General features: G+C 45.5%; 1 protein-coding gene across 1 annotated transcript in view; it reads right to left on the reverse strand.

Moving 5' to 3' along the window:
* esyt1b (extended synaptotagmin-like protein 1b) overlaps positions 1 to 14,906 on the reverse strand; it is a 59,674-nt gene extending 44,768 nt beyond the window's left edge. Inside the window, exons 1-5 of the mRNA XM_066665113.1 lie at positions 14,471 to 14,906; positions 9,375 to 9,416; positions 3,133 to 3,267; positions 2,506 to 2,579; positions 198 to 270 (exon numbers count right to left, since the gene is read on the reverse strand). Of these exons, the coding sequence (XP_066521210.1) occupies positions 198 to 270; positions 2,506 to 2,579; positions 3,133 to 3,267; positions 9,375 to 9,416; positions 14,471 to 14,809 (663 nt within the window). The 5' untranslated portion in view covers positions 14,810 to 14,906. The remainder of the gene's footprint in view (positions 1 to 197; positions 271 to 2,505; positions 2,580 to 3,132; positions 3,268 to 9,374; positions 9,417 to 14,470) is intronic.
* Between the last annotated feature and the right edge of the window lie 296 nt (positions 14,907 to 15,202).

The following is a 15,202-nucleotide window of genomic DNA, read 5'->3' on the forward strand; positions in this document are numbered from 1 at the left end:
GCGCTGAAGAACAGGGGGAATAAGGGGATTGGGGATAAGCAAGTATGCAGAGCAACAAAGTTCCCCTGTTTATCTGCAACAGCTCAGGAGACCCACTCTAGGAGCGCCCTAGTAATTACTGTATATTATATAGTATAGGTGCACTGTAATTTCATGAGATAAAGCTTATGTTATGGAGGAAACTACACCAAACTGACCTGAATTCCCTTTACTCCAGCTTTGCAGAAGTATCTCTTCACCTCCACGTTTATCTCTGCGTTCCCCACATAGCTGCAGAAAACACAGAATGAGACATAGTTACGTCCACACAAAGCCAGCCAGGGTCATTTCCCATAAAAGGGAATATTGTTATGTCATCCACAAACCCTGAGAGGGCTGCAAATGTCTGGCAGTTGAGAGGAATTTTTTGACTCATAGCAGACGTCCAAAATAGACGCCCAGCCTGGAAACTCGGCCTGTGCTCCAGAAATATCCAACATGAAAGGTCCTATCAGCGAAGAATGGGCTGACTTTAAGAGCTCAGCTATGACTACAGTCCAGGAGTCCATCATAATAATCGTATAATAATAATCTTAGTGCTGGGCGATGTGAGCGCAAATCAGTATCACGATTAATTACACATTTTACCACAGTGACAATTAATGAACGATTATTTTGTTGTTGTATTTGTGACCCTCACAGTTCAGTGTCGAGGCTTGTGCTGTAAATATGCTCCAGTGTTAAAGCTGGGATTGTTTCTCTAATGTCACTGGGAGCTTGTTCCTCTCTAGTTTTCTGAGCTCTGTTTATATTTAGTGTGTGATTGTGCTTTGGCTGAAACTGTCTTTACATTTGACTTCTTTTTGTTCAGCGTTGTCTTCATTAAAGTCAAAACACAGCACGTCCACACCAGACACTGGGTTTGTCTTTGGTACGAGCTCGAGTTGCTCGGTCGGACTCAGCGTTTAGGTTCTCCTCCATGTGGCAGATAGGGGGCAGAATCACATGACTACAGCCTGGTAGCGTGGTTTTAAAGGGACAATACATCAACACACAGTGGGGACAAAACTGAATAAAAATAATCAATACATTTGTTATAGACAAGATTATGTCGATTAGAAGTTCTGAATGTCGATTTAGACTCATTTTCCATGAACTGCCCAAACCTAGTAGCCCCTTTCAAACATAAACCCATTTGATTCTTCGTCTGACTTTATAGGAAACAGTGTAAGAGTAATAAATGATTTTTTTAAATGATATTCTTTGATGTTTCCTACTTATTAACCTATAGAATTAACAGATTTCACCTTTAATTTGTGATAAAGAGTTACAGAAGCTGCGTAGCTTGATAATCCTGTACCAAATTTATACTCTGACTTCCACTAAAAAGAGGATGCTTTAAGGAAATGGTGAGCTGCAGTTTGTTTCGAAGGGTTAGAAAATAAATCCTGACACTCGGGCCAGAGAGCCAGTGTGTCTGGAGTAGTGGAAGTATCCCGTTCTCATCTCATCCTCATTTTAACTTTGTCTATCCCAGACCCATGATGGCAACACGTAGAGAAGCAAATAAAGCCCAAATTAAGCCCAAGCTTCTCCGTCCTTTACAACTTTCTCTAGCTCTTTCCGAGGAATCCCCTGGTGTTCCCAGGCCAGTCGGGAGCTGTAATCCCTCCAGCGAGCCCTGGGGCTTCCCTGGGTCTTCCTCCAGTTGGCCGTGCCTGGCATTCAGGGCATTCCTCATCACACGGCCAAACAACCTCATCATGCTCCTCAGAACATGAAGGAGCAGCAGCTCTATGCAGAGAGTTTCCCAGATCACTGAGCTCCTCACACGATTACTGAGAGTATGCCCGGAAACTCAGCGGAGACGAAACATCATAAACATGGCTACGTCCACGTAGGAGACCCGCAGTGTGGAGAATACTGAAGGAGTTCACTGAGGGAGTACAAAGTGTTGTTATTCCCCCATGTGAGCTGGCTTTCTCAAATCAGGGTTAGGACAAAGGAAAGGGAAATTTCTGTAATAAAGACCCTGGGGTCTGAATTAATTTGGCCCAAAATAGTCATCTGGTCTGGAGCCTGGTCCCTGACTTTGTAAGATTTCAGCCCTCGGTTCAGGGAGTGTCCAGAGCTGCTCTATATCTCCCTCAACAAATGACCATCTGCTGACTGTTACCACTCTCCCCCATCTCCTGCTTCATCTCTCCTCAGCTGCACCTGTTCCTGACACAAGCGCTCAGTGCTAGAACATGATGTTCAGGAGCAGCTGCACATGAGTCCAATGGCATCATGCCCAGCACCTAGTGTTGTCTAGTGAAGCCTTCAGCCTGAACTGTGTTTTCTTTGGAGTGATGGAGCTCTGCCCAGTTACTGTGGCAGGGGTTGATCCAGGACTAAGTATCCACTATCAGTTCCTGACCTGTTCATGTGGCTGAATGCCATCAAATCCCAATGGCTTCATTCGGATGGAGCTGACTGTGCAGAAGTGAGGTGCAGAAATTAGAAAACGGAAGATGGTATAGTCACCTAATGTAAACATCCAGGAGAACTTGACCTTTATCCGTCTCTGAGTGAGTCTTCACCCCAACTACTTTCATCGCCTGTGAAACACACACACACACACACACACACACAGACAAACACACACACACACACACACACACAATCACACACACACATTAACATAAACACACACACACTTACTGTATGCAGAAAACAAGTGTGTGTATGTGATCTTATATTTGTCTGTCAAACCTGCTCTACAGTCAAGCAGCGTGTCTGGTACGTTTACAGCATACACACACACACACACACACACACTGGCTGGGGGTGTGGATTCAGTTGTTCACTGGTGGCTGAGGGCTGACAGTGTGACCTTGTACAGTAGTGTGCAGCTCTGTCAGAAATAGGGTTTGTTATAGGTTCAGTGAGTGGTTCAGTGATGACAGCAGGACCCTTTCTTCAGTTTTTGTTGCTGAATAAAGATTCCAGAGATTTCACACACCCCCCGATTATTCTTTTTATTTTATTTTACTACATGTTCGGGAATTGTTTTTGGAAAATGGGACGGGTGTTTTTATAGAGTATATTTAGTAGTGCAGTTCTAGTTGTGTGTGTTTGTGTGTGTGTGTGTGTGTGTGTGTGTGTAAAGACCTTGTCTCCAAAGTCGATCTTGGTGAAGCTGAGGGTCTGCAGGTGGCTACTGGACGCTCGGATCGATGGAGCAATGCTGTCTGTCAACAACTTCTCCAAATACTGACCAATAAACGGCCAAGCCTGCTGTATGACCTACAGAGAGAGAGAGAGAGAGAGAGAGAGAGAGAGAGAGAGAGAGAGAAGGACAGTCCACTAAAGCTATTATAAGACACAAGTTAATGTGATTAAGGTAAATTTAATTTAAACTGAAATGTTTCTTCCCTCTGATCTCCTAAATTCAATTGCCATAAAAGTCCCGCGTGACTCTCCTCATACACAACGTTTGTTGTTTTAGACGCCTAGTGATGTATATCAGGTGATACAGAGGTCTAAAACTTGGCCCTGCTTTTGGGACACCACCGGTTCAATCCCCCCAGGCTTCAAAAGAGCTTCTCTTAGAGAGCATCATCTCTCTCTCTCTTTCTCTCTCTCTCTCTCTCTCTCTCTGGGTGGGTGGGCAGACCCCTGTTCTCCCATCATCATCACCGTGGTAACAGTGCTGTTCAGCACAGGCGTCAGTCAGCTGATGTGACAGATCCCGGCAGTCAGCTTTCTCCTCATGTTTATGATTGAGCAGTTTGTTTTTAATTTGGAGTGCGTTGGTCTTTCTCAGCCACCGTAGGATAGTGATGGCTACATCATCTAAAGACAAACATTTTCATAGAATTGAGTGTAAGTGAGCCTTACTGATTGGAGAGTAAATGGAGAAAATACACTGGGTATGAAGACATTATCGCTCATGAATCTGACTGAGAGAACGGAGAGAGTGTGGGAAGCTGTCATCAAAGAAAAAGGGGGCTACTTTGAAGAACCTAAAATATAAAACATATTCTGGTTTGTTTAATGTTTTGTAATACCATATGTGTTCCTTCACAGTTTTAATGTCTTCCACATTCATTTACAATGGAGAAAATAATAAAAAACAAAGAAAAACCATTGAACGAGAAGATGTCCAAACTTTTGACCGGTTTTGTACATTCACAACATGTGGAAAATGGCCCAAAACAAAGAAAACCCTCCCTGAGAGAGCGTGTCCAAACATTTGACTGGTACTGTACATTGAGACCCATCACAGGTCTTATAGAGAAATTCCTGCGCTATAACACCTAGAGGGCAGCAGTGAGTAATATTGGTTTATTTGAGCTTGAGCTGTGTACATCATCGGACTGAAACACATAAGTACTGAAAGATGGGAATAAAGACTGCAACTCAGACAATTTGGCTGCTGCAAACAGTATAAACAACAAGACGGCGGCAAATTACAATTGTTCATATGGTAATTAATCACTGGCTAAAATTTCACGATTGTAACCTGCGTGAATAATACTCGCTCCTCATGCCACACAACAGAGCCATGTTTAAATAGGTGTAGAGCCGTAGCATTGGGGATCCGGCCCTTTGGCTCTATCATCAGGAGACTTGCTCACACACAGACGACAGATCTGGGCAGTGTGTGTTCTCCACTGGTGCGCTAAGCTCTTCAATGGTGTTGCATTAGCTGCAGTTCAAAAAGATGCATGTGTTCGCCTCCACCCTCCCCAGGCGAGTGACACTGTGTGCGATGATATTAAGTGAACTTAGGGCTGGACAATAATTCAATATTAATGTACAGGGGTTGGACAATGAAACTGAAACACCTGTCATTGTAGTGTGGGAGGTTTTATGGCTAAATTGGAGCAGCCTGGGGGCCAATCTTCATTAATTGCACATTGCACCAGTAAGAGCAGAGTGTGAAGGTTCAATTAGCAGAGGGTAAGAGCACAGTTTTGCTCAAAATTTTGCAATGCACACAACATTATGGGTGACATACCAGAGTTCAAAAGAGGACAAATTGTTGGTGCACGTCTTGCTGGTGCATCTGTGACCAAGACAGCAAGTCTTTGTGATGTATCAAGAGCCATGGTATCCAGGGTAATGTCAGCATACCACCAAGAAGGACGAAACACATCCAACAGGATTAACTGTGGATGCAAGAGGAAGCTGTCTGAAAGGGATGTTCGGGTGCTAACCCGGATTGTATCCAAAAAACATAAAACCACGGCTGCCCAAATCACGGCAGAATTAAATGTGCACCTCAACACTCTTGTTTCCACCTGAACTGTCCGTCAGGAGCTCCACAGGGTCAATATACACGGCCAGGCTGCTATAGCCAAACCTTTGGTCACTCATGCCAATGCCAAACGTCGGTGTCAATGGTGCAAGGAGTGCAGATCTTGGGCTGTGGACAATGTGAAACATGTATTGTTCTCTGATGAGTCCACCTTTACTGTTTTCCCCACATCCGTTAGAGTTACAGTGTGGAGAAGCCCCAAAGAAGCGTACCACCCAGACTGTTGCATGCCCAGAGTGAAGCATGGAGGTGGATCAGTGATGGTTTGGGCTGCCATATCATGGCATTTCCTTGGTCCAATACTTGTGCTAGATGGATGCGTCACTGCCAAGGACTACCGAACCATTCTGGAGGACCATGTGCATCCAATGGTTCAAACATTGTGTCCTGAAGGCGGTGCTGTGTATAAGGACGACCAATACACACAGCAAGACTGGTGAAAGATTGGTTTGATGAACATGAAAGTGAAGTTGAACATCTCCCATGGCCTGCACAGTCACCAGATCTAAATATTATTGAGCCACTTTGGGGTGTTTTGGAGGAGCAAGTCAGGAAATGTTTTCCTCCACCAGCATCACTTAGTGACCTGGCCACTATCCTGCAAGAAGAATGGCTTAAAATCCCTCTGACCACTGTGCAGGACTTGTATACGTCATTCCCAAGACGAACTGACGCTGTATTGGCCGCAAAAGGAGGCCCTACACCATACTAATACATTATTGTGGTCTAAAACCAGGTGTTTCACTTTCATTGCCCAACCCCTGTATATCACAATATAAAATGTTGCAGTAACTATGATATGATTTTTAAACACATTTTCAATATTTCCGAATACATTGTTTACAGCATCTGTCACTGACTGGTGGTCTTTAGAGGGCGCTGTCATCCGTTCACTGCCCTCAATTTTAAAGTTAGTTTAAAAATATTAATGTTGACAAAGCCCAGATGTTGTTGTTTGAGGGTGATGTCACATTGCGGTCTGTTCTTGGCGGTTATTCTGTCGCTTTTTATTGTTCATATAAACATCAGATAACATTGTCATGTATTGTCTGAAATTAAGAAATATATTGTGATATCGATTTTGGCCGCATCGTCCAGCTCTGAGTGAACTAATAATAGGGGAAAAAAGTCTCTGCAAAAACTTGGACTAATTAACTTACTAACCAAATAAATAGACAGATAAATAAATAAATAAATAAATAAATAAATAAATAAATAAATAAATAGTAAATACAAATATTAACCCTGTCTAAACTGCAGGAAAGAGATCCTATGCCCAAGTCCTGCCTGTGGGCGCACACAGGCTGCTTCTCTAGATAAACACAAGTTTCTGACCTCTGACCTACATCCAAAAACGTCCACCACATTACAATCATTCTGTAACACACACACACACACACACTCTCTCTCTCTCTCTCTCTCTCTCTCTCTCTCTCTAACACAGCTGCTGCAGCTCAGCTAGCTCCTGTTTGTTCAGTTACTACAGCAACAGGTTGTTGTTTGTAGTATTCGCGGATATGGCATGACCACAAAAACAAGTTCCTGCCTGGGGACTTTTCTCTTCTCTTTCGCATGACACTGAGACACAGCGCCACGCTTCTGAAAACAGGGTTTTGACTCAGTTTCTGATCTTGTGACACAGGGCTGAAGATAATCGGTGCGGCAGGAGGAGGGTGGGACTCACTCAGAGAACAGTCACTTTGTGAGAGAAAGAACTTGGCCAAACTGTCTTTCTGCTTCATCATAATTTCAGCCTTGGCTCCACTCGTCTATTATTAGAGCTCATGCCTCGCTCTGAAGAGTGGAGAGAGATTAGAAGCTGCTGGAGGAGTCTGGATTGTGGGGGTGTGTTCTGTTCGGTGCTGGAAAACCTACTTTTAAAATATGCAGTGATTTACAGTCTATGGCCAAAAGTTTGTGGACTTTCTTGCAAAGTTAAGGGCATAATTAAGATGTGATGGCATTGAGACACCCAAGTGTTCCAAAGGTATTGGATGGACCTCTGTGACTCTGTGACATTTCCACTGCTCCACATAGGAGCCTGGAGGAGTTATACGTCTCTCTGCTTCACATTTTCATTGAACATGGTGAACACATGTGAAGCTGCCCCAGAGCATGGAGATACAGAGCGTGCTCACATGGTCTGGGGAACTGAAACGGTGCAGCATTCAGCTCCTGAACTGTGCTGGTAAAACAGCTTTCACAATAACAATGTTTCCACGGCTCTATTGGGAAACTCATTTAAAATAAGAGCTTCCCTCTGTGTGTGTGTGTGTGTGTGTGTGTGTGTGTGTGTGTTGAGGGGTTGGGCTCCTGCTGCACACCCCCTTCTTTTCCTCTGAAGTTAATATGGAAAAGTTGACAGGGCTTTGAGTTTCTCTCGATCAGAGCGAGGTATTCACTCACTGAGGCTGGAGCTCGAGGGGTTAACCACACGGACAAAACAAATGCTATGAAGAACAGCACGCAGAGTGTGTGTGTGTGTGTGTGTCTCAAAGTCAATGGCAGTACAGAACTATGAACCTCTCTCTCTCTCTCTCTCTCTCTCACTCTGTCCCTGTTTCTCTCTCTCTCTCACTCTCTCCCTGTTTCTCTCTCTCTCTCTCTCTCTCTCTCTCTCTCTCTCTCTCTCTCTCTCTCTCAGTGCAGACACGGTTGAGGTTTAGGGTGTGGCGGCTGAATGCTGTACTCTTCGTTCCTCCTGGAACCAAACTTCTCAGGAAACACAGTTTCACAGGAGAGAAGTCCTCCCCCACCCCATAGTAAGGTGTTCGGTGGTAAATAAAGATTCATGCCATGATGAAGAGTCACTGAAGAAGACAAATGGTGGCTCTTTGTACACTCAGTGACGCCATATAATATATACATTACTATGGCCTTTTTACCGAGCCTGGTCCCTACGCCACTCTACTCCTCTCTTCCACTCCACCAGGTGAATCAGGTCCTGGTTCTGGAAGCGGGTTCTTGTTTAGTGGCTGTTCTCTCGTGGTTCAGAGCGAGCCGAGTAGGGACTAAACCGTGGCGTGTAAACCTTGCAGAGCGCTGATTGTCCAGAGAGAGTCGTCACTCTACGCCACGCAACGCAGACGACCAGCACCAACTCTCCATCTGTAAAATCTCCAGCTGCAGCAGAGATCACGTTTGTTTTTATCCGACTCACGACGGCAGCTCGTAAAATTACACCGTGGTCTTTTGAAGAGGTTCAAACGCTCCTTGGATCGGTGGCCGACGAAAGAATCCAGCGAGAGCTGGACGCTGCAACAAGGAAGGAACAAACTCTACTGATCTGTCTGAACTGATGATGGAGCTGTGTTCAGTCCCAAACTACAACCACAACACGCCAATACACCATGAGTAAACACCGCTTAACGTTACCGCCGCCGTTGTTGTGGTTTCCAAACACCATTGTTCCCCTTAGAGACAGGGTTAGAGACGACACCCGATACATTTCAAGGGGGAGCTGTTACCATGGAAAACCAACCTGATCCTAAAAAGCAAGTAGAGCTGAGTATAACTGAGTAGAGTATGTATCATGCAGTGGAAAAGTGCCAAAACAGAAGTGGCATAATACCATCTTTCCTTCACAATGTGGGAGATCCAGTGCATTCAGGGGTTAAAAAGGAGGTTGATTCGTTGTGGGTGCTGTGCATAATTTATATGTTATAAATGGTTATGTTCATATACATCGTTTGCTGATATTTAACGATAAAAATAACTGATCGCTACTTTAAGGGTGGGGTTTTGCAAAGCACCTGGCGTCTTACTGATAGATAACTGCAGTAAACCAGAGGAAAAGCTTCAGGCACTGAGAGAAATAACTGATTTAATCATCAGGTGCTCTTGGGTCTGGTCTGAGCATGCATACAGCACTGTGTGTGTGTGTGTGTGTGTGTGTGTGTGTGTGTGTGTGTGTGTGTGTGTGTGTGTTTGTGTGTGTGTGTGTGTGTTCAGCAGCTGCGGGGGTTGTTTTAGAGGCATGTGCTGGGTTCTCTCTCTTCTGCCATTGTGAGAGGAGGAGCATAAAGTATGTTCTGGAAACTGAAAAAAGCCCCTCCTGCTACATAAAAGAGCACAGAACAACAAAGCCTACCTTATTCAGCCACTCCACCTTCTCCACATTCGGGAAATTGACCTGAGACAAAGAAACCACAGTAAATCAACAGTTTCATCAATAAAATAAGAGCAGCTCCTTTCAAAACACACTTTAATGTCTCTGAGAGAGAGAGAGAGAGAGAGAGAGAGAGAGAGAGAGAGAGAGATTGATTTGTTCAAGGGTAAGTGTGGGTACTTCACAGAAAACTTTCCTAACGATCTCAAAATATGAGCATGGAATGTAAACATCTGTGACTGTAAACAAAATACACACACACATACACTAGTGCAGTAGAGGTGGTTAGCTCACATACTCACACACACTTAAGGCAGTTGGGGTTAGATGAATTGATTGAGCTGTGGATGTTGAAGGAGAAGATAGTGCTGTTTCTTCACACACACAGACACACACACACACCCTGATTTTTCTACCAGTGGAAGGCATCAAACCAGAGACGTCCCAGTCCAAGACCCACTTTCCTTTAGGCCAATAAACCCCCCATGAGCTCGTACCATTCACTCTACCATCCAGATAAAGAAGAGAAACTGAAACACCAGCTCATTTTGAACCCAAAGCTTTTGTGATGTCACAAAACATTAAAGATTTGCATAGATCTACCAGTCTGTCCCCGCACATTAACACAGAGCCCAAACTGTTTATTCACACAGTAAAGAAGCCAGGACCAGGGTCCTTCTGGTGGGCTTTATATCTCAGAATCCCTGAGACCATCTGGGGGCCCCTGAGGAGGAGCTGGAGAAGGCAGCGAGGGATAGGAACGTTGGTCTTTTCTAAGTTGGTCATGTGCCACCGGGACTCTGGATCTGGACTAAGCTGATAGGACAATGACTAAAATACAGGGCCAATCAGAAGTGAAATGTTCAGTTATTCACAGATTGAAACATACAAATGACCTCCTAGTTGTTGCACTGACTGTTCAATCTCTCAGCTCCACTCAGCACAGGAGCACTTTATAGTTCTTCAATTACAGTCTGTAGTCCATCGGTTGTTCTGCATACTTTGTTACCCCCCCTTCAGCGCTCAGGGTCTCTGACTTTACATCTACAAGGCAGACCAATGAGGGAGGCGTTGAAATATTGCTGTAAGGAGCTGATTGCATTCAACCACAACAACAGTAATGAGGTCTGGTACAGATTATTAGAGTCTGACAACACAGTTCCATTGTCCCCAAACCCATGTGGGTAACTGGATTACACACTCACAGGTGTGAGTGTGTGAGTGACAGGGTGAGTGTGTGAGTGACTGGGTGAGTATGTGAGTGACTGGGCAAATGACTGGGTGAGTGTGTGAAACTGCCCACAGGTGTGAGTGTGTGAGTGACAGGGTGAGTGTGCGAGTGACTGGGTGAGTATGTGAGTGACTGGGTGAGTATGTGAGTGACTGGGCAGGTGACTGGGTGAGTGTGTGAAACTGTCCACAGGTGTGAGTGACAGGGTGAGTGTGTGAGTGACTGGGTGAGTATGTGAGAGACTGGGCAAGTGACTGGATGAGTGTGTAAAACTGTCCACAGGTGTGAGTGTGTGAGTGACAGGGTGAGTGTGTGAAACTGTCCACAGATGTGAGTGTGTGAGTGACAGGGTAAGTGTGTGAGTGACTGGATGGGTGTGTGAAACTGTCCACAGCTGTGAGTGACTGGGTGAGTGTGTGAGGGATTGTATGAGTGACAGGGTGAGTGTGTGAGTGACTGGGTGACTGTGAGTGAATGGATGAGTGTGTGAGGGTCTGGATGAGTGTTTGAGTGACTGTGTTAGTCACCGGGTGAGTGTGTGAGTGATTGTGTGAGTGTGTGAGTGACTGGGCAAGTGACTGGATGAGTGTGTGAAACTGTTCACAGGTGTGAGTGTGTGAGTGACAGGGTAAGTGTGTGAGTGACTGGATGGGTGTGTGAAACTGTTCACATGTGTGAGTGACTGGGTGAGTGTGTGAGTTACTGTGTGAGTGTGTGAGTGACTGTGTGAGTATGTGAGTGACTGGGCAAGTGACTGGATGTGTGTGTGAAACAGTCCACAGGTGTGAGTGTGTGAGTGACAGGGTAAGTGTGTGTGACTGGATGGGTGTGTGGAACTGTCCACAGGTGTGAGTGACTGGGTGAGTGTTTGAGTGACTGGGTGAGTGTGTGAGTGACTGGGTGACTGTGAGAGAATGGATGAGTGTGTGAGTGACTGGATGAGTGTTTGACTGACTGTGTGAGTGACTGTTTTAGTCACTGGGTGAGTGTGTGAGTGATTTTGTGAGTGTGTGAGTGACTGGATGAGTGACTGGGTGAGTGTGTGAAACTGTCCACAGATGTGTGTAAGTGACTAGGTGAGTGTGTGAAACTGTCCATAGGTGTGGGTGTGTGAGTGACTGGGTGAATTTGTGAAACTGTCCACAGGTGTGAGTGACTGGGTGAGTGTGTGAGTGACTGGGTGATTGTGTGAAACTCTCCACAGGTGTGAGTGTATGAGTGACTGGGTGAGTGTGTGAGTGACTGGGTGATTGTGTGAAACTCTCCACAGGTGTGAGTGTGTGAGTGAGTGTGTGAAACTGGCCACAGGTGTGAGTGTGTGAGTGACTGGGTGAGTGTGTGAAACTGTCCACAGCTGTGAGTGACTGGGTGAGTGTATGAAACTGTGCACAGGTGTGAGTGTGAGTGACTGGGTGATTGTGTGAAACTGTCCACAGGTGTGAGTGTGTGAGTGACTGGGTGAGTGTATGAAACTGTCCACAGGTGTGAGTGTGTGAGTGACTGGGTGAGTGTGTGAAACTGTCCACAGATGTGAGTGTGTGAGTGACTGGGTGAGTGTGTGAAACTGTCCACAGGTGTGAGTGACTGGGTGAGTGTGTGAAACTCTCCACAGATGTGAGTGTGTGAGTGACTGGGTGAGTGTGTGAAACTGTCCACAGGTGTGAGTGTGTGAGTGACTGGGTGAGTGTGTGAAACTGTCCACAGATGTGAGTGTGTGAGTGACTGGGTGAGTGTGTGAAACTGTCCACAGATGTGAGTGTGTGAGTGACTGGGTGAGTGTGTGAAACTGTCCACAGATGTGAGTGTGTGAGTGACTGGGTGAGTGTGTAAAACTCTCCACAGGTGTGAGTGTGTGAGTGAACAGACCTCCACAACCCTCCGTAACATGAAAGAATGAATGAAGGACATTCCACTGCTCCACAGCCTAATATGCTCCCTGGAGTGATGAAGGGGTGTCTGGGACCAGAACTAATCATCCGACCTAGCTGATGTTTATTTGGCTGAATGCAATCATATCCTCAATGCAATGTTCCAGTTTCTAACGTAAAGCCTTCCCAGAAGAGCGGAGTGTGTTACTGCAGTGAAGAGCAACACACTCCTGGTTAATCCCCTTCATTATTCTGGATAATAATAACACTGTGGGTGTATCTGGCTGATGCTACAGTGCTGAATGTATCAGTAGCACTCAGCGCTAATGAAACGTCCTCTAAAGCAGCTGGAATTGTGTTTACACTCTGCTGACCTGAGCTTTAAGGCTGTAAACCCATCTCCCCTGATGGGGGATGACAGTGCAGTATGCTGTGGGACAGATGGGCTGGGGGTGGCGCATTAAAGGCTCAATCAGCAACTGCTGAAACAGCGCTGCGTTCACAATGCTTCAGTGCTGTCTCTCAGTGGGCACTTTATGATTGGCTGATTCAATACCACTGCTGATAAATCATGCAATAATATCCTCCTGTTTACTTGGTACTGTCTGGTTGGCCGAGGGGCGGTATCTCCTATGGACATCATCAGAGTTCCCTACAGACAGCTACTTTAACCCGAATTCAGGATGGACAAGTTTATTTACTACTGAACCAGACTGAACACATCACAGGTGTTCTGAAGAAGGAAAAGACAACGCTAGCAATGTTCAGCATGGCGTCTGTTTACATGGAAAGCCCCACCCTTAAAGGACAAGAGCCAATCCGATTGCCGGAAAAGCCACAATCAGGAACAGCCAGCCGTCTGTGTGAAGCATTAAACAAAACCAGCTGGATAGCTTGAGTACAGGGATATATCACGGTGTGGGGACTTGTGTTCTGCGTGTGGACCACCAGCTGGTCCCCGCTGTGTATATCGTTACATTTTAAGGTGGAGACATGTCTTTAGGCTTGAGATTAATGTTAGGGTTAGGGTTAAACTGGTAGTAGTTAAGGAAATGTTAATGGAAAGTCTCCATAAAACAATCTGCTGTCAGTAAAAGACTGGTTTCAGTAAAGGCTTAACTCAAGCTACTGGCATCCCATAACAACATCCTATTCTGACTCGTCGTCATGACGATGTTATAAGTCGTTTTTGAGATCTTAGGTCATAATTATAAGAAACTGTATCATAATTATGGGATGCTTATCAAATTATAAGTAACAATTCCTCAGTTGTAATTTACTTAAGCTGTTTTTCAATGAGCTGCGTTTAACCCATTCACTCACATAGTCACTCACTCATTCACATACTTATTCACGCACCCATATACTCACTTACCCACTCACTCATGTACACACTCGCTCAGTCATTCGCTGCATACTCACTGCAAGAGTACTGCATACTCAAGGGACACTATTCCTAACATATTCATTGATTCACACAGTTACACATTCACATACTCACGTATTGATTAGTGCACACACACACACACACACACACACACTCATATTCACATACTCCCACGCTTACTGTATTCACTCACAAACTCACGTATTACTCATGTTCAAACGGATAGGAATTGCACCACAGGAGGCGCTTTTTCTGATACACATACTCACTCATGTTTACAGACTACACCACAAGAGGGTGCTATTCAAAGCCTCTCATCAAAAGTTATTTGTGCCTGCGTTTATAAAGTGGATTCGGTCACATGAGATTCACTCTATGTGTTCGATGTATAGTTCCAGCTTTTTACGTTTTTCTTAAAATGCTTTTAATCTGAGAAAATAATTATTTAAATTGTGAGTCTGTCTTTTAAACACTAAATAATACTTTCTACCCTGACATCTAAGGGACTTCAGCACATATCGCTAGAAGTGACCCTCTCAGTATCGCGGTATATCAGTGTGGCCGATACATCGTCCGTCCACTCCCCACTTACCCAGGCTGGAAGGTCTCTGTGAACAGTTGCAGAGGTGGTCTCCTCCTCGTCTTCACTCAGGGACCGGATGGCGGCTTTAAGCCGAGCTTCCTTGGCCTCGCGGCTGTGTTTCCATCCCGAGTAGACCATCAGCCCGAACACCACGAGGCTCGTGCTGACCCGGTAAAACCCGGCCAGGTAAACGGGCAACAGCGCCGTCAGACACTTCCCGAAGGTCCAGAGAACTGCCACGGGGTCCAGTCTCCTGCCAGTCGCCACGGTTCCCTCACTCTTCTTGGGCTCTTTCCTCTCCTCCGAGTCGGCCGAGACGCTCCCGGGGTCCGGGTCCTTTTCCGCCATCGCGTTACAGACGAACAAACAAATAAACAAAGAAACAAATAACAAACAAACAAATAGGCGACTGCAGAAAAGTGCGTAAAGTTAACGGTGCAGTCTGCAGCTCTACTGCATGAGAGCGAGAGAGAGAGGTTGCCAGTTGCAGCAAAAATCTCCAAGCCGAATTTGAGCTCAAAACCACGCCCACCAAAAAGCTGAACCAAGCCCACGAGCGCTCTCTCTCTCTCTCTCTCTCTCTCTCTCTCTGTCTCTCTCTCTCTTTCTTTCTCTCTTCCATCTCTCACTCTATCTCTCTGTTTCTTTATCTCTCTCTCTCTCTCTCTCTCTCTCCTATTTCCCTCTATATTTCTTTCTCTTTCTCTCTCCCCTCTCACTCTCCCTCTCTCTTTCTCTCTC

Source organism: Hoplias malabaricus, chromosome 3 (genome assembly GCF_029633855.1).
Source record: "Hoplias malabaricus isolate fHopMal1 chromosome 3, fHopMal1.hap1, whole genome shotgun sequence".
Taxonomy (NCBI): Eukaryota; Metazoa; Chordata; class Actinopteri; order Characiformes; family Erythrinidae; genus Hoplias; species Hoplias malabaricus.